The sequence below is a fragment of the Bacillus rossius genome, chromosome 10 (genome assembly GCF_032445375.1).
Source record: "Bacillus rossius redtenbacheri isolate Brsri chromosome 10, Brsri_v3, whole genome shotgun sequence".
Classification (NCBI taxonomy): domain Eukaryota; kingdom Metazoa; phylum Arthropoda; class Insecta; order Phasmatodea; family Bacillidae; genus Bacillus; species Bacillus rossius.
Window position 1 is genome coordinate 43,679,548 of NC_086337.1, and position 27,640 is coordinate 43,707,187.

The 27,640-nt window shown below is 41.8% G+C and overlaps 1 protein-coding gene across 1 annotated transcript in view; it reads left to right on the forward strand.

Annotated features, from left to right (window-relative positions):
- The window catches only part of LOC134536047 (dimethyladenosine transferase 2, mitochondrial), a 198,133-nt gene extending 172,115 nt beyond the window's left edge, over positions 1-26,018 (forward strand). The window contains exons 2-7 of the mRNA XM_063375575.1: positions 13,346-13,506; positions 15,478-15,628; positions 17,603-17,742; positions 20,986-21,147; positions 22,450-22,607; positions 25,655-26,018. Coding sequence (XP_063231645.1) covers positions 15,511-15,628; positions 17,603-17,742; positions 20,986-21,147; positions 22,450-22,607; positions 25,655-25,946 — 870 coding nt within the window. The 5' untranslated portion in view covers positions 13,346-13,506; positions 15,478-15,510 and the 3' untranslated portion in view covers positions 25,947-26,018. The remainder of the gene's footprint in view (positions 1-13,345; positions 13,507-15,477; positions 15,629-17,602; positions 17,743-20,985; positions 21,148-22,449; positions 22,608-25,654) is intronic.
- Positions 26,019-27,640: the final 1,622 nt, after the last annotated feature.

A 27,640-nucleotide genomic window follows, 5' to 3' on the forward strand; every position in this document is an offset into this window, starting at 1 on the left:
GACTACGTACATGGCGGTACAAATGCCGGGGAAGGGGAGAGGAATGTTGAGGAAACGGAGACTGACTAGGCTCATGGGGCGTAGCCCCGGCTGACGTCAATTGCCCCCCCCTCGAATAGCCGGTCATGTCGACGTTTCCGCTGGGTCGCCTGTGGGCGTGGTCGCCCCCTTATCAACAACAGCTGTGCTTCCTCGCGATCCCTCGGGGTCGTAGCGTGTATCGCGGAGCCGGAACCGGGTCTTGTGACGCCCGGTCTCCCCTCTCTTCCCGCGGTGTTTCGTCTTCCTGCGGTTCGGTTACTGTCACCCTGAACGTGGAGTCTGCCAACGAGTAATGCAGCGGCCATAATGGCTCGTCCGGCGAACCCGGCCTACTCTCTACTTCCTCCGGCCACCTTATCAGTGGTTGGGATGTCGACTGGCCCTCCGTCACTCCGGGCGTGTCCCTGAGAAATCCCCTGAAAGGCGAGACGTCACTCCCCGAGTCTTCGAACAGCCGCCTCGGCCGGACATCTGTGACTGCGAGGGGCGTCGCCTGTCCCGCCCCCAGGTCCGGGAAGCCTCTGAACCCGCCCCCGTCTGTTGGGGTGGACGTGACCAGCTGTGTGGCCGCCCTCCCGTCCGCCCCGTCCGCCGCCTCCGTCTCTTCCTGCCCCGTCTCCGCCTCGTCCGCCGCCTCCGTCTCTTCCTGCCCCGTCTCCGCCTCGTCCGCCGCCTCCGTCTCTTCCTGCCGCGTCCCTGCTCCGTCACGTCTCGTTTCCGTCTCTTCCGCCCCGTCCGCCGCCTCCGTCTCTTCCTGCCCCGTCTCCGCCTCGTCCGCCGCCTCCGTCTCTTCCTGTGCCAAGCGCACATCGTCCCGGTGATATTTCGCGGCCCGGCCTGAGGGTAACTTTATCACGACCGCCGTGGGCCCCGCCTTGACCACCGCCACCGGGCCAAACCACTTCGGCGCCAGGCCGGCGCAGAAGTTGCGTCGGCCGGAGGAGACGGGGTGGAGCCTCGCGTAAACCAGCTGGCCTGGTTTCAGTTCAGGGGGCGGGCGGGTCGTCTCGGGTGTGCGTTGTGCTTGGTAAGCTGCCTGGTTACGTCGCGCCCTATCGTGCGTCTCGGCCAATCGCCTCAGGCGTCCTTCGGGGCTCTCTACGTCCGGGTCCGTTTGTTGTTGCCGCACGTGATATTCCCCGGGGAGGGTGAGGTTCCGCCCCTGGACCATGGTGGCTGGTGTTTCGCCGGTTGCCGCGTTCACCCGTCGCCGGATGCAGTACAGAACGTCCGGGATGTGCGTGTCCCATTGGGCGTGGTCATCCGCGAGCCTCAACCGCAGTTGAACCTTCACCTCTTGGTTGCGTCGTTCCGTGGGGTTCGCGCGGGGGTGGTACACGGGGGTGGTGTGTAGGATTACCCGCCATTTTCTCCCCAGCTGCGCCCACCGGCGCCCGACAAATTGGGTGGCATTGTCCGACAACAGGACCCGGGGGTACCCCCACCTAGGAAAAAACTCCGTTTCCAGGCTGCGTGCAATGGTGCCGGCGCGGATGTTCGCAAGGGGGTAGGCCTCCACCCAACGCGTGTAGCAGTCTGTCACCACCAACAAAAATCTTTTCCCTCGGGGCGTGCGGGGATATGGTCCCATTAGGTCTATGGCGACTGTATGGAATGGCTCGGTGGGCTGCCTGGGTACCTGCTGGGCTGTCCCGTCGGTGCGGCGCGCCTTGTGCCTCTGGCAATGTTTACATCTCCTCACGCAGTCCCGTACAAACTTGTTTACCCCTGGCCAGTAGAACTGTTCCCGCAGATCATGTCGCGTCTGGTCTGCGCCGGGGTGTCCGGCTAGCCTGTTCACGTGATACATGTCAAACACCTCCCGGCGGGTGGCGGCTGGCGCGAACGTCCGCCATTGGCCAGCTGTCCCCTTAGGTCGCGCCTGCAGTGTCCCGTCCAATACACGGTAGCCTTCACATTCTCCGCTCCCGCAACGGCGCACGATCTCCTGTGTGTCTGTGTCCGTGAGTTGGGCCGCTCGCACGTAGGCGTCTAAGTCATCAAGCTCCGCGCCTGGCGGTAATGTCGGTGTGACGTCAAGGTTTAGGGCACACAATGCGGCTTGGGTTGTCGGGGTGCGCGGGGTCCTGGGTATGCGCCCGCTGGGCGGTGGCAAAAGCTCCTCCCACTCAGCATCGTCACAGGCTGTGACGGTGACGTCCGGATTTCGCGACAGCTCGTCCGCTAGTTCGTTCTGTTTTCCCGGTACATGCTCGACTTCGAAATCTAAGGCCTGTAGAAGCATGGCCCAACGCGTCAGCTTCGAACGTCGCCCCTGCATCGTGGCCAGCCATTTGAGACATTGGCTGTCAGTTCTCAGTACGAATTTCTGCCCCTCCAGGTGTGGGCGGTAGCGTCTGAGGGCCCAAACTACGCCTAGACACTCACGCTCGTTCACGCTATACCGCTGCTCGACGTCGCCGAACTTGGCGCTTGCATATTCAATCACCCGAGGTTCGCCGTTGTCGCCGAGTTGTAACAGGATGGCCCCGATGCCCTTCTCGCTCGCGTCTGTTTGTACGATCAGGGGTCTGCCTGGGTCCAGCCGCGCGAGTAAGTGGCACTGTTGAAATCTGCGTTTTAGCTCGTCAAGAGCGTTTTGGGCTTCCACGGTCCACCTGAACGGACGTTTGGGTGACAGCTGTTCTGTCATCGGCGCCGCTACTACCGAGAACTCTGGGACGAAGGCTCGCAGCCAGTTAGCTAGCCCCAAGAACTTTTGCAGTTGCTTGCGCGTGCGTGGGGGCTCCTTGTTGATAATTACACTCAGCTGTTTTTCCGTGGGTCGGTTTCCGTCCGCGTTAACCACTAAGCCCAGGAAATCTAGTTCTGTGGTCCCCAGGTGGCATTTTTCGCGATTGCATGTAAGACCATGGCTCGCCAGGCGTTCCAAGACTAATGCTAAATGATGCGCATGTTCTTCCCACGTCTGAGACCAAACAATTATGTCGTCCAGATACGCGGCCGCAAACTTGCCCGAGTAGTTGTCTAAGACCCGTGTCATCATCCCTTGGAAGGTAGCGGGGGCGTCCTGTAGGCCGAATGGCATCGCGCAAAACTGAAAACTCCGCCCGTCCGGGGCTGTGAACGCCGTCTTGGGTCGGTCCGCCGGACGTATCGGCACCTGCCAATACCCAGATTTTAGGTCGAGGGAAGAAAATATCTTGGCGTTACCCAGGCCTGAAAGTGTGTCGGCTATGTTCAGCAGGGGGGGTGGGGCATTAATTGTCACTCTATTGATAGGTTTGAAATTGACACAGAAGCGTAGTTTCCCGTCTTTTTTTTCTGCCAACACGACCTGGAAATTATACGGACTTTCGCTAGGCTCAATTATCCCGTCATGCAACATGTCCTGAACCTGGTCTAGGATGGTCTGTTTACCAACGTGGCCGTAGCTACCGGGTGGGATAAACATTGGCTCGTGAGGATGGGTCGGGATGGCATGCTCAGCTATGGTGGTACGTTTCAGCGGGTCCGCGGACGCAAACACATTACACTGGTGGTCGAGGACCTGCTGGATGGTAGCACGAAACTCGGGGGGAACTCCGTGCTGGAACTCGTCTAGACTGACCTGGTTTACTGCTGGTGGAGTAGGCTTACCCAGCCCGTGGATGGTCCGCCGCCCCTGGGTGCCGACGTGGACGCAGCCGGCCCAGATGTCGATGGCTGCGTGCTGCTTGTAGAGCCAGGGTAGCCCCAGAATGACGTCATCACGTAACTGCTCCACCACCAGCGCCGTCGTGACGGACCGTTGGTCCCGCACGTCCACCTCCAGCGTCGCGACGCCCTGGGTGTAGCAGGCGTCCCCCGTGGTAGCCAGCTGGAGTTGGCCCGGGTGGTGCTCGAAGTTGTCACGGCCAATCACGCGTGCCGCCACACAGTTGTGGCTGGCGGCGGTGTCAACAAGCGCGTGGACTGCGCGCCCGTTGACAACCACCGGAATGCGCAACAGGTCGGCCTCCGCCGCTCCCACGTGACCCAGGAGAGGCCCCGCCGCCGTAGGTCTGTTGTTGTTAGGTGAGGCGGGGGAGGTGGGCTGTCTTAGCGCGCCGCCCCCTGCCGTCCGTTTCCCGACGGCTGCTGCGCCGCGAAGTCAGGCCGGAACTTGTTCCTCACCGGGCAGTTCTCGTGCCAATGGAACGTGCCTGGTGGACACGTGTGGCACTGAGGTGGTGGGCTGCCGCCGGTAGTCCGTCTCCGCCATGTCAGCTGCGCGTGGCCGCTCGGTCCGGGTTCGTCGCGCCTAGCTTGGTCTCGGGTGGGCGCCGTGTAGGGCACCAGCGCCTTGGTGTCGGCGGGCGTCGTGTCTTCCTGCTTGGTGCTCAGGGTGGCGTGGATCCTGGTCGGTCTGACAGCTCGTAGGTCCTGCTCTAAGACGCGCGCCTGTTGGACGAACTCCTCTGCCGGACGCCGCGTCATCGGGCGTAAATACGGGCGAAATTCCGGGCGCATCAGCTCAACTACCCGCTCCAGCACTCCGGTAGGTTCTTCTCCGGGAAACAGCCGCTTGTACAGACGTATTTTTTTCATGATAAACGCCTCCGCCGCCTCCGTCGCGCCTTGCTCGAGACAATACAGCTCCGTCCGCACTCTCATCTCTGTCTTCACGTCCGCGAATCTGGCCTCGAACAATCTCGCGAACTTGGTCCACGGCATGTCATACTCCTGGACGATCTGCCACCACGTCTTGGCGTCGCCTTTGAGCGCGGTGCTCACCCTGTTCGCCCACTCACACTCCGGCAATCCGTAGCGATTCAGGCGTTCCCGACACGCGTGTACAAATCTCCGCGGATCGTCGCTGGTTCTGCCCGCAAATTCCGGTAGCTCCACGTGTCCTATGAGAGGTACCCTGCTCCGTGGTGTGTCGGCGGCGTCTCTCACCGGGCTGCGGCCTGACGGGCCCGCTATTCTCACGTGGTGGCACCACTGGCACGTGTACCACCCGTCTTGAAAGGAGATTATTTCGGACTTCGCGAAACACGCCGTGTGCTTGAACGCGCGACAGTTCCGGCACCAGCCTCCCTCCCGCGTCTTGCCCTCACACTCCGCATCCGTGCACTTCCCGTGTCCCGCCTCAAACTGATCCGCCCGTTCTGCCTGCTCGTGGTTCGGCTGCGCTTCATACTGTCCTACGCACACGCACGTGTCCGTCCACGAAGAAATCGCCGTCCCGCTCACCTGGCGCGGTCGCGCGCACATAACACAATATAAGCTATTCTTTTGAAACAACTCACTTGCCTTAATCGCGCCCGGATTTTTGTCAAGTCCGTGGTTGTCCGACATGGTCGTGTGGTGGTGAGGCCGGTCGATTGCCCCTCTTCCCTTCGCTACGCGACGCGACGCGGATGGCGGTACACACACACACTGACCTGGCCCGGCTGCTGTTGTCGCGAGGAATGCGGCCACCTGGCTGCTCGCAGCGAATTCCTGGAAGCGCGCGCCCGGCTGGTCACGTGGCCGGCGCGCCAGAGTCCCGCTATGCGCTCCGCGCGAACAATAGTTCCAGCGCGAACTTTAGTTCCGCGCGCTCCGCGTAACAACCGCCTATCTCACACGCTCGTACAGGTCTGGTTTTCGCGGAAGATGTAACTTGCCCCACGTTGGGCGCCATTTGAGGGCTGATCGCGCATTGCCGGTGATTTCGAGATGTTAACTATGGGCGCCACCACGTGGAAGGGCACGTGGACCCGGCGGAGTCTCTCGCTCAGGGCGTGACGTAGCCCAAGTGGGGACGAGTTACCAGCCCTTTCTATCCTAGCTACCCAGACCTGGCCCGCTCTAGGCGTCGGGCACGCCACACTCCTAGACTCACTCACCACGTGATTAAATAAATACTCACTTTATATTTATTTTCCAGATTTAATTTCACTAACACGTCTCTCTACACGCCCGTTACACGTTACACATTACACGGTTAAAAAGCCTGAGGCACGAATCGGTTTAGGTGAAGGCATGGTCCGCACACGTGGCCATGCTGCAAAGTTTACTTATTACACGGTGATGAAAGAAACTCGACTGAGACAATTAATTAATTAAACAGTCCGCTGACCGAGAGCTGCCCCGAGGATGACGAACGAAAGCGATTTAAAAAGAATTAACGATACAGAAATTACTTGGTCAGAGATGAACAAAGGTTGAGGTCCCCGGGGTGCTGGCGCGTCTGCTCTCGGTCAGTGATGAAGATGGACTGGGCTGAGCTCATCGCTCGCAGGTGGCAACATGGCGCCCTTCGCGCCAACACAATTACCGTTACTATATTCTACGACTCCGTGCCCCGGCGAAAGTTGAGTAAATTACAGATAAACATTAAAAATATATAAAAATTACTGACAATGGAAAGTTTGTTACTATTTACTTATTTAATGATAATTTATATAAAAGCATTCCTACCCTCGTCCAAGTCCGTGCCTGTTCGGGTCCGCCCGGGCAACGTCTATAGTTATTTAAGGTAACCTATTTAAATTAAAGAAAACACAAGTAAACTGCACAGCACTGGGGCGAAGATGGATGAAAACAACAAAAAGGCTTACAATTAATATTAACATAGCAATTTTAGGGATCGCCGCACTGCTTCTACGCGCCCTCTTGTGGTAGTTCGTGGCGCGCAATTCAAACACACGACTACGTACATGGCGGTACAAATGCCGGGGAAGGGGAGAGGAATGTTGAGGAAACGGAGACTGACTAGGCTCATGGGGCGTAGCCCCGGCTGACGTCAACTAATAGAAATTTAGGTTTGTTCTTACATTCGCAATATCCTCCTATAACGAATGTTTGGTAAAACATTTTTTTGGTTATGCCTGATATTTAAATACATAGGTATTTCATATAACATAAATCTTTCAAACACAATTTTTATTATCATAGACACTTTTTTTTAAATTTTTAACTAAACACTTAAAAAAATTTTTCTGCTATAAACTATAAAACAATTTTCTATTGTCTGATAAATGATGAGCCTAGTGATGCTATTGGTGGTGGATTGCTAGATTTATTTGGGAAATTTGGCTAGCTTTGATTCTAATCAACTGCTACTGTGTAAGCATCATGGTCCACTAGGCTCATAGGTGGCAAAATACTACTGAATAGAGGAAACTAACTATCGAACAGGTGTCAATTTATTAGCCCGTATAGTTCACTTATTCCTAGCTAATTATAATAATTAGAATAATTTTTGAAACATGTGGCTATAATCACACATTGCTCTGGTTACAATATATGGTTTACGCTGATATATTACAATTACCTTGAAAATCACTTTAAATTTTACATCGGTTATGATACATAATAAGTTGGTCCTAGAGGCAGTCTTATAAAGAGAGAGTTATTTCGTTTGGAGGTGGCTACCTGCGTGGCTCGAACTCAGTTACACAAGCTGTGAATATACAACAGGTCAATTAAAATGGTTTGTGAGGCCAGCAGATGTATGCACAGCTTATTAAAGGAAATTATACTCTGGAGTCGGCCAGTCCCTTACAGTGGGCGCCGGAGCGGGGGGCGCTGCCGCGATGGTTTCGCGGTTTCTGAACGCTCCCCCCTCTGTTTTAATCCAAGAGGGGCGCCATTTTAAAGTCTGGCCAGGGGCGCCAGTCACCTTAGCTACACCACTATTTGGGAACACATGGGGAGTTACTTACTAGAAAAGGTTAAAGTGTGTTAATGTATAATTAACACAAATAACTAATCTGTTGAGCCTTTGGTCGCGGCCTGATGAAAACTGTCGGAAGGGCTGGCCTGAGAGAGGGGACAGCATCACCTCAATTCCCCCCCCCCCCCAATTATGGTAAAACCTTATAGTTAACTCATTAATTAGCATACTTGCCCTAATAAAATAATGTGAATTAAATGTGAATGTCTTGGGGCCTTTTTGCAATCATGTAAGTTATTATTGCTATAATTTCAACACATTGCATCATGTTGGTGACTATTGGGAGGATTGCTGATTTAACCATGGCTACAGTATGGTTGTTGAGTTCTGTAGACAGGGATAACTACTGGTAGATGGCTGAAGTATCGGGTTTCATATCCTCGTGAGCAGTTCATCATTATAAACACAAGTTTAAATAGCATCATTGAAAATCGATTATGCAAAACAAAACAAAAAAAATCTTTTGATGTCTGCTAGCCCCTAATATTATGTCAACAAATCCCCACACTCATACTTTTTTTTTATTTTTTAATGAAGAAGTGTTTAATCCCAAGAAGATAAATAACCTCAAGTTATGGTACATAATATCCAGGTCTTTGGTCGTTGCAGACATGAATTTTCCGATGATTGTACTCAATGACATGTTGCAATGCCAATTTAAATCATTCCTAATTGTAAAAATGCCGACCTCCGTCGCGTAGTCGGATGCACACCGGCTTACGGTGCGAGGGGTTCTGGGTTCGAGTCCCGGGTAAGGCATGGATGTTTATTTACAGTAAGAGATATGATTGCTCCGAAATGATAAAGATTGGAATGATTTAGTTCTGGTTGTGGGCGAAAGCCGTTAACCATTCAAACAATTAAAAAAAAAAAAAAAAAAAAAACTAATTGTAAGAATCGTTCAAGTGCGTCCATACCAGTGTCGTCTATATAGAGAAAAAAAAGTCCATACTCTGCCAGTATTTTATTTTCTTTGCTTGGCGACACTGCAAGGTAGTGTTGTGTATTTTGTGTTTGCGGGTATATTTCTGTGTAAAATGATGGCAGGTTTTAGGAGTGTAGGTTATATTCGTTGAAGTATTTTGTTTTAAAATTGGATGATAACTATCTAAAATTTCAGATGTGGTTCTCCGTTGTTAAAAAATTATTCTCGCCATCTGGAAGCTATACAGTCAAAACATTTTTGGCTCATCAGTTAAAAAAGAGTTTCGTTGATCCATGTTTGTTGCTTCCAGTAAATAATGTTCATTCATTTTCTTTACCTAATCATTTAAAACAGATGTTAGCTAGAACGTTATCAACAAAATCTAAATTATTTGAAAATGTGGACGAGGAAAAGCAAGGAGTTAAAGTCAAGGAAATTAGTTCAACGAAATCGGCATCAAGAAGAGACGAAATTTCACAGGATGTATTGCATTATTTTATTTCAAATGAAATGGAAATTCTTCTAGATCGAATTCCCAAAGAGCTATTGAAAATCAAACGAAAATCTCAGGAAGTGCGGTATATTTTCAATAAAAATGTCTCGGGTAAGACACCATACTTGCATGTGTGAGATTAAGGCAAAAATGAATAAACAAAATAGGTATCCTGCAGGAACAATATTAATGTATCTATCCCAACTACTCGTTAAAACCGTAAAGTTCTAGAAGTATCGGTAAAATTTCAGTTGTGAGGCTTTTGCAAACGAGAAGAATAACAATTGCTAAATGCTTTTTCATTTACTTTGAAATATTTTATAATTATATTCTTAGAGTGTCATGTAGTGTACCAGTAGTTAATAGTTTTTATGAGTTTTAAGGTTATGATAGGTACAATTGGGAGAAGAATTGGTTAAGTTACTTATATTAGCTACATTAATAAAAGTGTGAATGGTTGATGAAGTATGATTGGTAAATATGTAGTTGGGCGGTATTTGCGAAAAAAAAATGTAAAAAATCCGAAAATACTTTTATTCTATGCTCTTTAACTTCCTCTTTTCATTAAAAGCGGCGGAGGTAAGAAATTCCAAATACTTTGGGAGATATCGAATTTTTAAATTTCATCATATGTAGTTGAGCGGTATTTGCGAAAAACAAATGTTAAAAATCCGAAAATACCTTTATTAGATTCTCTTCAACTTCCTCTATTCATTGAAAGTGGCGGAGATAAGAAATTCCAAATACTTTAGGAGATATCGAATTTTTAAATTTCATCACAATTATACCAGTGCATTCATGTGGAAATAACCATTGTTTCTTGTTTACGAGTATCTATTTTTTTATTGGATAATGATGTCACGTGATTGTTCGTGATAGGCCAGAATTCAAATGAACCAATACGTGATTATTTAGTTCATTTATTGTTTAAAACAGTGTTTAATTACCGCCTCCAACTAGGTGAGTTTTTAACGTTTCTAATTTTAAAGTTTTATTTGTTATTGTTGCGCAAGTAATAAGTAACAAAAAAATTTTACGTGAGTTGTTACTGTTCATCCTTTGTCCCGGTTTGTTAGGTCAGGTCAGTTACATTATAAATACTTCAAAACTAAAGAACCATTGAAATTAATTCATATTATTTTTAATGTACGCTTAGTTTCAAAGTATTTATAATGTAACTGACCTGACCTAATCGACCATTTTCATTAATTAGGCATTCACAAACACACGGCAATAAAAAAAATTGCGTCGGTCGATTGATTACACAGGTCTTGTATAGCAAAATAAGAACAGCGATATCTCCTAAAGTATTTGGAATTTCTTACCTCCGCCGCTTTTAATGAAAAGAGGAAGTTGAAGAGCATCTAATAAAGGTATTTTCGGATTTTTAACATTTTTTTTCGCAAATACCGCTCAACTGTATTACACATTATGTGAATTCTTGTGAACAGTTGGTTAGGTTAGCTACTTGTAAATACTGTAATATAATAAGTAGTAATTGTAAGGGTGGTTTCTTAGTTAAGTTAGATGGGTAAAATTTTAGCTTCTCAGATTTTCCGTAAATAAAGCTATATAAAAAAAATACTTTTTTCAAACACTAAAGATGTTCCTCTATTATTCCTGTGAACAGCTTTTCTTTATTCCTACAGGTTTCTGAGAAGTTAATATTTTTAAGTTACATTAGGTAGCCTATGCAGTGAAGTGGCAGTCACTATGTTCTGCTTTAATTGCGTTCCAGATCCTGTAGTTTTCCATACATAAGAACGTGATTATTTTTGACTTGGACATTTTAGTGCAATGTAACGTAAATTATTTTTTAAAAAAATACGTGACTCCGTACTGTGCATTCAAATCCAAGCGTCAACCCTTGACAGATTTTATATAGCAGTATGAAGGTGCAAAGCGCTGACTTGTTACATCTGATAGCACGTAACCTGACATATAAAAGGAATGGTAAATCTTTATTGTACGGATTAGCGCCAAAAAAAATCGTACAAATATGAAATAACTTTCATTATATGCTATCTTACGTCCTCTTTTCAGAACCGCCTGCGGAGATTAAAAATTCCAATTACTTTTGGAGATATCGAATTTTTTAATATTCATTTTTTGGCGATTTTTTTTAAAAAAAATTTAAAAATCCGAAAATACCTTTATTCTGTGCTCTTTAACTTACTCTTTTCATTAAACCCGGCGGAGATCAGAAATTTCGAATACTTTAGGAGATATGGAATTTTTTAATTTTCGTGATGTGCACTGATGCGGCGTTCAGCGGGAAGCCTACGATTCACACATCCTTCTGGACATACCCGAATACTCACGTTGGCAAGCCTTTTTTTCTTAAAATTAGCAAGAAGTAATTAAAAATACTTTCAAACACTGTGGATGGTTGGTTATATTAGGTAAGTATAGCTACATTAAAAAACTGTAAAATCATTTTATGGTTGCTTAGCAAATAACTTTTTAATATGTAGCTATCCAGCGCTAGGAAACCGTTTACATGATTTCACAGTATTTTTAATGTAGCAATCCTAACCAAATCAACCATCCACAATGTTTTGAAGTATTTATAATGTAGCTAACATAACCTAATTGACCATTAGTTTTCATGAGTTGCATATTTATTTACAATAAACAAAAAAAAAACCGAAGATGCACGATCGGGCGTTTGCCTCTCGTCTGTTGAAAGAAGGCTTGCCAACGTGAGTATTCGGGTATGTCCAGAAGGATGAGTGAATCGTAGGCTTCCCGCGTTCCACCATTGTTGCTTGTTTACAAGTATGATTTTTTTTTTTCGCGACGTAGTTGAACGACTACATCACGTAAAAAAAAAATTACGTGAGTTCCTACTGTTCATCCTTTTTTCCGGTTTGTTAGGTCAGGTCAGCTACATTATAAATACTTTAAAAGTAAACAACCATTAAAATTAATTTTCTTATTTTTAATGTCCGTTCAGTTTCAAAGTATTTATACTGTAGCTGACCTGACCTAATCTACCTTTGTCCCGTTTTGTTAGGTCAGGTCAGTTACATTATAAATACTTAAAACTATACAAGTAAAATTAATTAATATTATTTTTAATTTCCGTTTATTTTGAAGTATTTACCATGTAACTAACCTTACCTAATGGAAAATTTCTGTTATATTGGCATTCACGTACACACGGCAAAATATAAAATGGCGTCTGTTGAATGATTACATAGGGCTTGTATTGCAAAATAAGAACGGCGATATCTCCAAAAGTAATTGGAATTTTTAATCTCCACAGGCGGTTTTGAAAAGAGGACGTAAAAGAGCATATAATGAAAGTTATTTCATATTTGTACGATTTTTTTTGGCGCTAATCTGTACAATACAGATTTACCAAAGGAATTATTGTGTGTATCAAACGTAATAATTCATTTTATATGTCAGATTATGTGCTACTAACAAATTGGCACTTCGTGCCTCCATACTGCTAAAAAAAATCCCTGTTAAGGGTTGACACTTGAGTTTGGATGCACAGTAGGGAGTCAGTAATTTTTTTTATGTAATTATTTACGTTTCATTGCATTAAAATATCCAAATAAAAAATATACATGTTCTTATGTATGGAAAACTACAGGATGGCCACTTCACTGCATAGGCTATCTTATGTGACCTACAAACATCTAGTGTCAAGTAAACAGTGGCTCTCCAGAGATCCTTAGGAATACAGCATAGTTGAGGCTGTTTTCTAAAAGACAGGGATGTTTAATGTCTGTACAGTACGTCTGTGGCCAAGACTGTTTTCCACCCTATTTGTATCTTATTAGGGTGGAAAATACACGGGATATAGGCATTAAATTTACCAAAAAATATATATATGTATATGGAAAGGAGGTTTACCATCAAAATTACATAGTTATTGTAAATGATAGAAAAATATTTCGTTAACTGATCTGTCTTCTTTCAAAAGAGCCGCAATTACTTTAGTTATCTCAGTAGCACTCGTAACCACTATCATCACATTTTTGAATGTATTCATTTTGTCTGTAATAGAAATACCTACTACTTCATAATTTTATTGTTTAGCTCTGTGGTCATTTTTTTTATAACTTGATGGTATTTAAAACATTTAAGTATACCTTATTTGTAAAAATAAATTATATTTTATATATTTTTAAACTATATTTAATGCTCTAAAATTAGAATTGTAATCTAACTATAGTAAATTTGTAGTCTCATTATTTTCAAAATAGTATTTTTTTTTTTTCAGATACTATTGCTGATAATATAAAAGATCACCTTCTTGAGAATGACAGCCCAATCTTCGAAGCAAACCCAGGACTGGGATTCCTCACCAAGAGACTTTTGGATCTTCCCGTCTCCAGGATACATCTGTATGAACCATCAAATGCCTTTAGGTTACAGCTGAATGTACGCTGAATTATTTTTGTTTGTGCCTAGTCGAACTTGAAATATTTTATGCATATTTATGTAGCGTAATAGGCAGTACAGTATTTTCATCATGGCACATTAGGAGGGGTCTACAGAAAGGGAAAATCTGCACAAGTGGGAAAAATTTAATTAGAAAGACATCTTCAAAACCTGGAAATTACAGGAAAATTTACGAAAGTTTGTTAAAAAAAATTGTATGCATAACTTCTGTTACTACACTCAGCATCACAAAAACCGTACCTATTGAAAAATCTTATTCAAAGGTTGAAAGGTGTTTAAATCAACTTAAAAAATAAGTAAATGATATGTATTTAGTTTATTAGGGTTAGAAAAAAAAATGGTTGAGGTCTGGACTTCTCGTTGGCCGCTGCATAACAGGGGATTCCGACCTCTTCCAGATAATTCCTTAAAATTAATGCGGTGTGGGAACGAGGGTTGATGTGCATTCGTGTGAACCCATCGCCAACAAAACTCGCACATGGGACTACATGATCTTGTAGGATCTGTGTGATGTATCGCTGAGCAGTCGGCGATCCTTGTCCATGAGCACTGCCAGTCCGTGAAACGCACACAAGCTCGGTCTTGCCCCCAGAACACGCATGAGACACCTCCATATTCCACTTACCGTCTCCTCAATACAGGCGTGAGAAAAATGTTTGCTCTGCCTGTCATTGCAGAATAGACGCGCACACACACACGTCTTATCTGAGAAGAGCACCGTTCTCCATTGGTCAAGAGTCCAATTAACGTGCTCACGGGCGAACTGCAACCGTTCCCTGTGATCTTGTGCGGTCAATTTCGGGCCCGTAGCAGGTCTTCGGGCCATATTTGGTTTTTCCTCGCAACCTTCTTCTAACTGTAGACAGGCTTACTGTTGTCGTACAAGCTGCGTAGTGCTGCTGTTGCAGCTCAACAGCATTGGAGGACCAACTGCACAAAGATGTTGGGACAATAAAGCGATAGTCTCTTTCGGATGTGCAGCGTCGTCGTCCTGATCTATGCTTCCAGATGAAGCCACCAGTCTCTTGAAACCATTGGAAAACCCTTTTGGGTTAGATGTATTGGCTCGGGGAAACTTACGCTTAAAACTTATTTTCGAGAATTGTGATTTTTGTGTGGCGGAATGTAGTTTGGTCTTTTAGTATCGTAAAATCAAATTTGTGTCTTTTTAAAAACCTATCTACTGCAGGGTTCATATGCCTCCTTAAATATCCTTTAAAAGTCCATAATTTGATTTTTATTTCTTAAGTGCCCTTAAATTAGAATATGGATCCTATAAAACTTCTTAATAAACATCTTATTCAGAAATTAAAAACAAATTCTGTTGTGTGTATTTTTTAATATTTCGTTTTAAACTCTGGCAGCAAAGCTATGTTAGGCTCATGTACTTGGTGAAATCTTCACAATGGTATTTAGCTCCTCGAAAACCCAAGGTCAGTTAACAGCAGGTTTATCAAGTTATACTCGAAAATGGCCGCTAAATTATATGTAAACAATGAAAGGATGACTACCAAGTTTAATGAAAACTGGATGCCAGCTTGGCAGAGCTGGAGTCAAGAGTAACTGCAAGGCTGAATGTCAATGCTTCTGAGCTGCAACAGTGAAATAATCTAAGAGTAAGTGAGAACCCTGAAGTAGCCTTCACTTAGCTCCTTCCTTTCTCCCGTGAAACATATCGATCAAGAAACCGCACCTTTTAAAATTAACACCATCTGCTTTAGTTTTCTATTTTTTTTATTATTGTTTGACTTGCAGTGTTTAAAAAGATCCTAGCATTTATTTGACTAAGAAAAGCAATTATCAGTGCAGAACATGAAAAGTGGCCTAGAAATTATATAAAAAATTAATGTGCTACTCCTTTGGTAACAAGTTTTTTTTATTGTTATTGTTTTTTCAGTTGTGCGGTATTGTGTTGGAAAGGGGAGAAAAAGATGTATTTCTTGTTTGTAGGAACTTGTGGAAGCCAACCCGGGCAGAGTAAGCATGAAAGACTTTAATTTGTTCGGCGTCTCCAAAATCGTGTTCCAAGATAAGACGGATAACGGCACCAGGCTTCATACACTGATGCAAGACCTGACCAGGAAAGAATGGACGGCAGCTGGTACGTCTTTTAGGTAGATAATTTGAATTGATGATAACTCTCGATGCTCGTCATGTGCCAATTGCAGCAACCAGAATTCCCACATTTTTATTTCAACCCAGTGTATTCTTTTACGTTTCAGGACACACATGTTACACATGATATTGTACAGTTTTCCATCATAAAAAAAAATTGTCATGTCCATCCAGATTGTTTGTAAACTTCACATAAATAAAGAAGAGTTAACCAGTTGGATGTAAAATAATTTCATGGACAACATACACCATTGCTAGAGTCCTGAAAAATATGCAATTGCAGTAAACTAGAAAAATAATGTGATTTCTGATGTTTTGAAGGAAAATGTGATTTTTTAATTTTTCATCTTTTACACAAATTCTTTCAAAAATAGGCGCTTCATTTTACAAATTACATATAGTTTTTTCACAACTTTCTTAGCTAAAGTATCCCCAAAAAAATTGCATTGTATATAAAAAAAAACTTGTTGCAAATTTGATGATGAACAAGAAAGGTCTCCACTAAATGTTGACGTATTGTTAAATGTTATAATTTTATTGGCAAATCTCCATATGCCCTGCTGTGCAGCTGTTATGTACTACTACTGCTGTAACTTCAATCACTTCTGACTGCTGTCAGCTACGGGAAGAGGTCAGATGAGAAACTACATGCTTTGCCTCTAAATTTTTGACTGCTTTGTAAACCGGTAGGGGTGTGAAAGATGAAACTAGATATGTAACAATTTGGAATTCATGGGAGAGACTGAAAGAGAGAGAGAGCATGCTAATGAAATTTATCAGTCTCTCTCCCATCTCCTCTCTCTCTGCTGCTTCCCCTCCCCCTTTTTTTTAAGTAAACATCACCTTCCCCTCTTCTTTCACAAACCCAGGTGATACTTCTTTACTTTTACTTTTTACACGCTTGATTTCTGAACGATGTAATTTCTTTTGCAGCAACTAATTTTTTATATTAATACCTGCTGCTTCATGTTTTAAAAGAAGCTGTGTAAATCACTCTCACTGAGGAAAGTGGCACCAGAAAAGCTCTCGTAAGTACAGCTAAATCATAAATAAACCAGCGTTGAAATGTTTACTAGGCTGTCTTTTGGTGAATAAATTTAACATTAACAGTTAGGATATTTCTGCGTCTTAAGTTTTAATTACAGTTAAGTAATTTACAAAATATAATTTGTGTGAAGTTATTTATGAATGGTATGTTATGATTTAATTTTTTTTTATTCTAAGTCTTCAAACAAAAGCAATAAAGTAACCTTGCAATTTTTGCAAATTTTGTGAAAAAATTACAGAGCTTTTAAGAAAAAATAACCTTTTTTTTTTAAGGTCTCTAGCCATAACTAGTTTACACGTGTTTTCATAGAAAAACTTTAAGAATGGACAATAAATGTACGTCATGGAAAAAGACAATAATATATCATATGATGCCAAATGTTTTTGCCTTGTTCTCCGTACGTTTATGTATTCATATTTGTGGTCCATTTTTTAGGTGTTTCTATGTTAACCAATGTACACCAGCAGAAGCGTATGTCCATGGAATTATTTTAAATCTATCTTCCCCATTCCAAGAATCATTCAGCGAACGTATCAACTAGTTGGGTACCTTGTATATTTTCAAGATTATATCTTCTTTTTTTCCTCCAGTCATGTTGTCACTTTGTGAATTCCTAAGATGTACCTAATTTTAATAATTTTTTTATAACTGAACTCTTTTATTTTATTGTTTGTTAATAATCACATGCTATAATTATAATATTAATGTATAATTATTTTATGATAGTTAATAAAAGAGAACAAATTAATTATTTCATTGCTATTAAGTGTAATGTCCACTCCAATGTAGGTACATGTCAACCCACACATTCAAGGTTTGGTGAACTCCATGCATTATTGACATATAAACTGTCCACTTAAATGGATGAATAGCCTGAAAGGGTTAATGCATTATTGTGATTATTGTGTTTAGAACCAGCCATGAGAATTATTGGAGTGTTGCCATCCCTTACTTTCGCCAAACATCTGATGCTGAGTTTTATATTCCAAAGTGGCTTTATGGCGTACGGCCGGCCTGAATTGTACTTGGTTATGGAACCACTGCTGTACACTGTGAGTACAATTTAATACAATCTCATAACAAATTAATGTTATGTGCCACAAACAACTTAATTTTTTTAATGTATGTTCAAATTTTGATTTCAGGCTGATTTGTGTAGAGAGAAAACCCTTTTCCACAGAGACATGAGATTGATTATAATTATTTTGTTGATTTTTCATTGTACGAAAAATACTGTGACCACCTTCCGAGAAAGGTTTTGCCTAGTAAAACCTTGCCACTGCATTGCTATGCCAAATTAATTTTATTCCTATGTGTCTCTTTCCAAGTATCAACCTGTATGTGTTATTGTCATTGGTCCATTTTTCACTTTAAATTACTTGCCTGGTGATCTGTTTTCAGTGTTATCACATTTTTATGTTTTTGTTCGTTTTTATTTACATTTTTACTTTGAAGTATTCCTTGTCACAGTAAAAAATATTGATATTGTCTGAATTGGATAATGAAAGCTCTGTTGCTGATCTAATTTAGTTACCTAATCATACGTTGCAAATATCATGCTTGTTCATTTTTTAAACATGCCTATTTTAAATAATTCATTCTGTACAGTAGCATGTGTTGGTACAGTTTCAGAGAAGTCAGGGAATTAGTGTTGTCTGGGAAAACATTGACAGGTCAGGAAGAACAATCACACTAGTTGTAATTGTATGTAATCTGAAATGGCATGTCCGCTGAATAATTTGCCTTAATAATTTTTGGTAATGAAAGGAATTAGTTTTGAAAGAAATAAAAATCATATTATAGAATGTGAAACCTACATGAAAACACATTTTTACTTAAAACTAGGGATGTCGGTTGAATCCTCAAAGAAAAAAAAGATTCTGATTTCAAGATAAAGATTCTATGAAAAATATTGAAGTAAAAGTATTAAATAAAAAAATTCAACACTGGCAAATTCTTAGTTTACTAGGCTCATTTATGTTTATCTTTGTACTTATTCTAATACATTTTATGCTAATTGTCAGAGAAAAGTTGCTTCTGGCTTAGTTGAGAAATTTCATCAAACTATACTTTAGAAGTTACTGTTGCTTGTTATGATGAGAATTATAAAATGAGTTGATTGCGTTTGATATTCCATTCAACAATGATTGTTGTCTAATCTTCTCACTGAACTTGCAACGGAAACTGCTTTGAAAATTTTGGTGCCCATCTAATTTAGGCTAGTTATTTCTGTTATGAGAATCTGTTATGAACATATTATTAATTAGCTCTCTTTTCACAATGAAAAATAGCACAGCTGTAAAACACACACAACTACAGAATTGTTTTTAATTTTATCAAAATATCAGTCACTTGTTATCAAATAATTTTGTAGCTTGCTTTTTCCCCCTGATGTTTTATTGTTATTATTTAAAATCATGTATTGTGTACGAGAGGTTTATTGGCAGCATAAATATGAGTACCGAAAGGTGTAGTTAGCTATATATTTTTTACTTTTTTTTTTTCAAATCTGCTCCAGAAAAAAGTTTGTGTATCCACCACTAGTCTTTAGGATACTTTTACCTTAGCCTTGGCACACACCAGTCCAATTTGTTAGTATGTATCATGTAGGTGAAGCATGTGGCACTTTAAAATACATAATTTTATACAGGAAAATATACGCAACATCTTACATGGGAAAAAAATAAACATCTTAAGGAGAAAAAGGCAGGACCTAAACATTTGACCATATTGAACGGGAAATCATATTTCTCGGGTACATCTTAAACAAGATTTTAATTACTTTATTCCATTATAACTGTCACACAGCCTGACACAACTTGAATACCAATTGCTGTTGCAAGGTGCTTTGTCCTGTAATCTTTGGCAAGACCATGTTTACTACCTACACAAAACGCTCGGATTCGAACAGCGAAACCATAAATATCATGCCATTTTTGCACAAGAATTTAATTTATTTTTTAAGTGAAACTTCTTTGGGAGCAATGGAAGTAAGTTTTCAAAAGTAGAATTTTTAATGCAACGTTTTCGTAAGTAGAATTTTTAATGCAACGTTTTCGTGAAGCATTGTTGTGAAACATTTCTGACGCTAAGAGCCCGTCTACAATAGTCCGAACCTGTGCGTGGTCCGTGTCCTTATCCGAATTTGAGTGACGTCACATTGTCTCACCGAAAACTGCCCTGTCCACAATTGCGATGTCCGATGTCCAAATGTATTGATTTCTAAAGTTGTCATCAGAGCGCAGTAAATGTGCCAAACCAAATGTTTTTTTGTTTATTGTTTTGATGCTTTGTAGTTTGAGATTGAACTTATGAAAGTTATGTTAGTTATGAGTGACTAACACCACCTTCCATTTCCTTCAATAACAAAAACAAACACCACGTTTTCAAACGGGAACCAGAAATTAAAATATTGTGTGTGTTCTGTTCTTTTTCTGTGTCCGAAGTTCACAGGTTGGGACAAAAAGTTCAAATTGACGAATGTCTTCGGACCAGGTAGGTTCGGACCTTCGCCCACTTGACGCATGACGTCGGAGGGTCGCGGGGACCAATCAGCGACAAGTGTACTTCGGACACAGTTTAGGACATTGCTATTGTAGACAGGCCATAAAGGGCAAAGATATTGGTTGCGAGGGGCGCACAGAACTTGTCGGACCGCGGGCTCCACGTGGCGGCGTGCGGCTCAGGTTGAATCCTGCCGTACTGCAGGGATAGGCGGGTTGCAGCGGTAGGGGACCGCCTGCGCCTGACGCCACCCCCGACTTGCTGGCGTCTAGTAAGGGAGTATCTGGGCAGAGGGCAACACAACGGGGTTTGAGCTTATTGTTTGGCACTGTGCCAGGGGCCATGTTTGCAATAAAATGGTGTTCTTTCAAGTATGTATTATTTTAATATATCAGTATTGTTAAACAGTGTTATATGAGTATTGTTTTAGCTCTGTTACTAAATATTTTTTGATGTTATGAGCAGTTAATTTGAAGTGAGTAATATTTTCGTTAATTCATGTTTATTTATAAAATGGTCCTCTTCTCTCTTTCTCTATCTGTCTTTCTATATCTCTCTCTCACTCCCTCTCAAAGTGACGATTATGCGATAAAACATGGTACATAGTTTGGTTTGAATTGCTTCTTTTTTTTTTTTGTTCTTGATGTCTGTAGTTTTTTTTATGACCTGGCTATTTTTGACACTTGGATCTAAAAAAAATTTAATAGAATATGGATTATTCTGGTTTGTTGTGCTTGTTACTTAAAACAATATTTCACGCTGGTTGTTGTACATCAATGTGATTGTTTCAGCATCTGACTTGTGACGGGAAGTCTGGTTTCATTCTCTACAGGACTTCGTCGGTACTCTTCCAGTTGATCTTTGAGCACCAGGTTCTAGCCAAGTTGCCGAGCAAGGCATTGTTCCCGTGGTATGTCGATAAGTCTCGGAAGAAGATTCCCAAGTTTAACAAGGTATGTTTAACCATAACCATATGTTAAACCATACTCGTGCATATCCATATTTCTATGTCTTGGCCTATTTTGCCACAAATTACCTTCGAACCACCTTGCCGATTACCTGACGATAAGCCAGTTAGGACCAAAATATTTTGTTTGCCGTAACTTCACCAGTGCCATTTCTTCAAATCTGCTTGTGTTTGTGTGTAGGGGTTTTTAATGTATGCACTACATTATTAAACCGATATGAAATCATAACTGTAACAGTTCATTGAAACAACTTGATGTTCACGTGGGGTTTTAGATAATGTGACCCGTCAATGCATGTGAAGTTCCGCATGGTTGAAAGTGAGTGTTTGTTGATGGGGGATGGAGGGAAGACTAGAAAAATTAGATTTAAGGTGTTAGGGTTTCGTAGGAGGTGATACAAATCATCTTCTGATGTGGGCAGCCGATTCAAAATCCTTCTCTTTAATCTTCACCAGTCATTAACACTTTTCTCTTCTTAGTTCTCTAAAGATTGCTTAAAGAATGTGCACCTCTTCCTTGGAACTGCTTATGAAATTTCTCCCTTATTCATTCCTTTGTCAGAGGCATATCAAAGAGAATTTTTGGATCGCTCTTGGTTTCAGCTGTTTTATTTTTCTGGGTACTTCTTTTAGAGTCATAACTTACTAAAAATTATTTTATTCTGTCAGTTAAAAATGAGACTTTTTTTGGTGAAATAAATACTAAGAAATATTTTAGTTTCATATTTGTGTAATAATACACCATTCTTATGAATAATCACAATGTAAAAAAAAAACCACAGAAATTCCCAATTTAAAAAAAATTTTACCCCAAAAATAAAACCATAAAATCTTGTCCCTAGACAGCGCTAATGGCTAGAGACCGGAAAAATTTGCAGGTTCAACGACCTCCAGGATAGACTCCAATACCCTCTACACACTCGGGCAAATTGCCAACTGTTCATTGGCTGCTGACTTGTGAGTTGTCTCGATTGGGTGGCCTGTGATTCGACATTTATATGAGTGAGGGTCTCTAATTGGCCCCCAGTACTCCAGATTAACAGTGACCAATGACAGAAGCAGCACTGAGGTATAATTATCTGAATTTTAGCATAACACGAAATGAACCTGCAAATTTTTATGGTCTCTACTAATGGCAGAAATCGCGCATTAAAAAAAATATTAAATGCTCGTTTAAATGCACACGATGAGATGTGCTTTACCTGTAGTGTATTTAGGCAAATGCCGTGCTCGTCCCAGAGTTGTGGCAGTCAAGCGCTTGCACATCGCAGTAGCTCTGTGGGTGCAGGGGCCGAAGCTGGACCCGGAGTGGGTCTACTTGGTGAAGTGCGTCCCCAGGCGGGACTTCTACGACACTGTGGTGCCCCAGGAGCAACTGCAGCCTCTGTGGTTCTTCATCCGGCAAAACATGTCCAGCCGCCACAACAGGATCATACCCCAGCTCGAGTGAGTCGGTCATAGCAAGGAAAACATTCACGAGGTGCTTCCATGATTTTGGAATCCACTTAGTAGTAGTTACTCTGAATGGAAATTGTTCGGGACTTCCTATTTTACTTTATCTGGGGAGAAATGTCTCAAAAATGAGGGGTATGATGTAGATTCTGTGAAAGCATTTGTAAGGGAACACAAGAAGTGGTGAAAAATCTGAAGGTGCTAAATTAGGGATTCTTCTGCATCTGCGTAGCTGACAACCCTCTTGCGTTAGGCGGGAGACTCTCCTGGACTCCCGATTCGGTATTTGAATCTCTGACTTTTGTGTTTTAGAGTTACTCTTGGGGTGTTTGTAGTTTTAAGGTTGTAAATCAATAGGTTTCCTGGCATTCGTACCAATAACATGGCACTATCCAGTACCATGTATATATGTATTATAGGTCGTACCATAACTTGTAAGTATGTACAGTATTTGACCAGCTTATTTCACCAGTAATTTTCACTTAAAAACTTGGGGTTAAGCACACTTCTGTTATGTGCTGACGTCAGTGGTTGCAGTAATTTCGGGAGGTCGTTTCTTTGGCTGAGGATTGACACCAGTTAAAACTCTTAAACTATGAAAGCTACAGAGTTGAATTAAATATATCTTAGTAGAGCAGACTTGGCCTGCGGTCATTATGTATGATTCACCCAGTTAACATTTGTAGTAATGACGTAATGAGCATTAGTGAGGAGCGTCAAATTTAAGTTGGTGAGAGCTGTAACTCCGAAAGTAATATACAGATATGCGTGAATTAAACTTAAGTTGCTCATGAGTGAGCACTGAGTTGCGCTAGTTTAACTGGAATAACTATGAAGTTACTAAATTTTGTTTCGAAGCCATTATTCGCAAAATGCCTAAGCGAAAAAAGGTTATGTTGGAGAAAAGAAAGAAAACCAGTAAAATTAACCCGAGCAGAAGCAATTAAAAATGCAGAGAAGTTTCGCAGATATTGTTTGAGGTAAAACGTAGCAAACAAAAAATGAGCCGGTGGGGCAAAAGTAGCCCCTGAAGGAGGTGCGAAAATAGTGCTTGAGCGAGCCTCAGCCGTCTGCCTCCCAAGAAGTGACAGTGAATAGATTTCTGATGATTCTGATGTTGATATGGAGTCAGTTGAGCCGGTGGTTGTGAACGATTGGCTGAGTTTTTCGCGGTTTTGTGTCACAATTTTTCTGGTGTGGCCGCCTGACTGTCACGTAAGACGTTCATCAAATTTACATCAAAAAATAAAGCAGCATCAAATTTATTAAATCATTTTATTTCATACACTACCACGACATTCCCGTTCAGCATGATGTAAATACATTAAACAAACCCCTGGCGGCTAAAGTCCAAAATACAGCCTACTCAGAATTTGTTTTGATAAGCACTCATCATTGGTGTATGTTATCCAAACATAAAATGTTAATACATTTTTTAAGATTGTGTTGTCAACATTGTACATTGTTAGGTAGTGTTTACATTTTTTTTATTACAGCACAGTCATGAAATATGTTTCACTGTTGTATTCCATACACATTATTTGTATTTACCAAAAATTCAGGCTATAATACTATATACATAGCAATGGTGCTAAGTCAAGTTAAGTATCTGGCAGTGTACACCTTGCCACCAGTGAAAGCCCAATTGCAAGTGTAACATATCAAATCAAAATGGTGACATTCAGTGATGAATTTCTGGGCATTTTACCATCAATAAAATGTGAACATGCTGCATTTTGTTATTTTTTTCTATGTGAGTTTTCCATCTTGCATGTCAGAAAGGGTGATATTGTGTAGCATATAAGCCCTTCACTTGCACTGATAATGCTGGAACACTCTTTGGACAGATGTTTCCAGATATTGAAATTGCCAAAAAAAAATATAGTTGTGCTCGTACAAAAACGTCTGCAAAGGTCTGCTGTTGTGACAAATGCAGAATAAGAAGAAAACTATATCTCTATTCAGATCATCAATTTATAACAACTTTCACAGTGTTGGCAAAATCTTGACAGAGGGTTACCTGTTTTGAGCAAAAATGTGATGCTGAGTTATTTAGAGCCAAATCTACAAAAAAAAAAAAAACACATAAAGAAGCTCTAAATTCTGTGAATTTAGGCTCCCTGTAAGCCTAGGTGGAATTGTGTTTAAGTGGTAAATTTCTGTGTAGAAGAACAAGTGAACAAAGCCCATTGAACTTTTTAGGGGGGAAAACGGATAACCTAAACCAATATGTGGTTAAGGTAAGTAAATCCCATGTTTATTCATTTTTGTCTGACATGCACTGCACTTACTACCTATAACAGGAAGGGCAGTTGTTTTGTACTTGTAATCCAGCTTTACCCGGACTAGTATTTCTTCTCACTGGCAATTCTAGTCTGTTTCTTTGTCCGTTCATTTCTACTTTTAATACATGGTTTTAGTTTTACTCCTTTTTTGTTCCTTCCCTAATGAATTACTTTGCAGGCTAGGGATCTCTCTTTCTCTCCCCCCCCCCCCCCCCCCCCCTCCCCCACTCCAAAAAAAAGTTTAATTTTTAGTTGAAAACCCGGTTAATCAAATGCTCGGTTAATAAAGACACGAATAATCGAGGTTGTACTGTAAATTGATTTGAATAAATTATTTTGACGTGATTTCAGCTTGCTTCTGTTAATATAGTAACTTATTTTTATGTTACTGATGTTTGTACATTTTTTTTACAAAAAAACAAACATTCTAAAATGTATTTTTGTTCTGAATAGTCATGCCCTAGACATACTTATTGTTATTACAAACTGTTGTTTAAGATGATTATGTATCATGTAAACTAAAACTATTTTGGTGTGTTAAGTACCAAGAAATATTTAAGTGTCATATTTTTTTTTTTATTAATACACTAGCTTTATGCATAAAGATAATTTATAAAAACAATAAATTATGAATTGGTTTTTAAAAAAAAATTCGGCTTAACAATAAAACCATTAAATCTGGTCTCTGTGCAGTAACAAGATTAATTCTGAGGAGTGGAAATGATGACACGTACGTGGGGGTTGTGTTCTTTGCAGGCGATGGATCCCTGGCTGTGGACCGCGGCTGATCGCGAAGGACGTGAACATCTACTCCAGGTTCGGCGACCTCTCGCCCCGCCAGATACTGTCCACATTCCGCGACTTCAGCGGCTGGCCGGAGTATCCGGCCTGCGCGTTCCGGGCCTCCGTCGAGGAGGCCTACCTCAAGATGGAGCCGGGATCAGACGATCTGGACGACGTCCCGGCGGGCAGGAGGGACGTAGACGAGGCCGAGGATGAAGACGCTGCCGACGAGATGGGCGCGGATACCGACCACAAGCCGTCGTAGCTTCACGCAAGATCCGCATTCTGTGAAGTGTGTGTACATACTTATGGTTTTATAAATCTGTTTCTAATGTTATACAAGCTGTTTTATTCTCATTTACTTACAGTAGAACGTTAATTTAACGTTGCCCTGTTACACTAAAAAAAATTTTTATGTGCAACATCTCGGCCTTGGTATACTGCATTTGGTAGGAGAATTTTCTTGAATGGAAGTTGAACTGAAATGTGTAACCACAGTGCTGCCATCTGCAGAAGTCTCTGAAATATCGAATAGATGGTGGTGGATCCATGTGATTCATCCATTTTTGTGAACATCGCATAAATTAAAGTGTGCAGGGGTATTAAAAAATAATTTATACTTGATTTATTTTTATGACTATAAATTATAACATTGACAACTTAAAAAAATACATTAGAATTCTTATAATTTTTAGCCTACATTTATTCAACACCATGTTGAATCAGCTCAGTAAAGGTTTAAGTTTGTTTGCAGGAAGTATTTACAGACAGATTTTCAGTCATCTAAGCAAAAAACAAATATGCAAAGATATACTAGTGTTATATATGTTTTTTAAAAGGATTCAGGTTTATATTTTATTTTAAAGGATTCTACATAAAATTTTGTATTATAAGTGTTTCTGTTCAATGAGAACACATGAATTTGCTCGTTACTGAGGTTAGATGTTACATATCTTTGGCGAGTACTGAATGACTCCCTCACATTTTTGAAGTGAAAAACTCCTTTGCTGAGGGAGCTACAATTTTTGGGCGTTAAGAAAATTCCAATTGCATGAGGGGGAATAGCTAAGGTATGTGGTGGGGGAACCGATAGAGGAGACGGCAGGGAAAGGTAGATATGACCTTTGAATATATGTATAGAAGTTGCGAGTGGATAGGATTTACTCTACGTTTTTCAGGAGCGTATGATGAGCAGCTTGGGAACTTCACCGCTGCAAGGCGCTGCCGTAACGACCTGTATCGTCTTAGGTTGTTATTTACACGTTAGAGCGCAGCACTGTCGCCCGCTGTCATTCCCCCGCACCCCCCACCCATCATTCACTGCAGCTCAAGGTCGTTCAACGGGAGGGGGAAGGGGTGTTTGAAGAGTTCCGACACTATTGTCCGCCAGGGACCACCACAAGTCGATGCCCTAGAGATGGTGGCGATTGCGGCGGTGAATTAACCAACTACCTCAAACCATATTAGAAATTTTAACCCGGGCTGGCGACTTCTATACAGGATATATATTCAAAGATATGACGCAGCATACTAGCTCTCTTGCGCTCTTTCATGTGCGCTGTTGTTTCTCGGGGGTGGACATCGCACTATCCCCACTCCGGGGCCGATGGTGTGGTCAGTGATCGCTGGAGCTACCTTGGGCGGGCTCCACGTGGCGGCGTGCGGCCCGGGTTGAACCCTGAGTATTTGGGCAGAGACTAACACAACGGGGTTGAGTTTATTGGTGTGCACCGTGCCACGGGCCATGTTCGCAAGAAAATGGTGTTCTTTAATGTATAGATCATTAATTTATTTAGTTATGTAAATTAGTATTGGTAAAAAAAGTATTATATGAGTATATTGTTTCAGCTGTGTAACTAAATATTTCTGCTGGTACTATAATGCTTTTCATGCTTTAGTTTGACATGGGTAATATTTGTCACTAATTATTGTTTGATTAATCAAATCACACACCATATT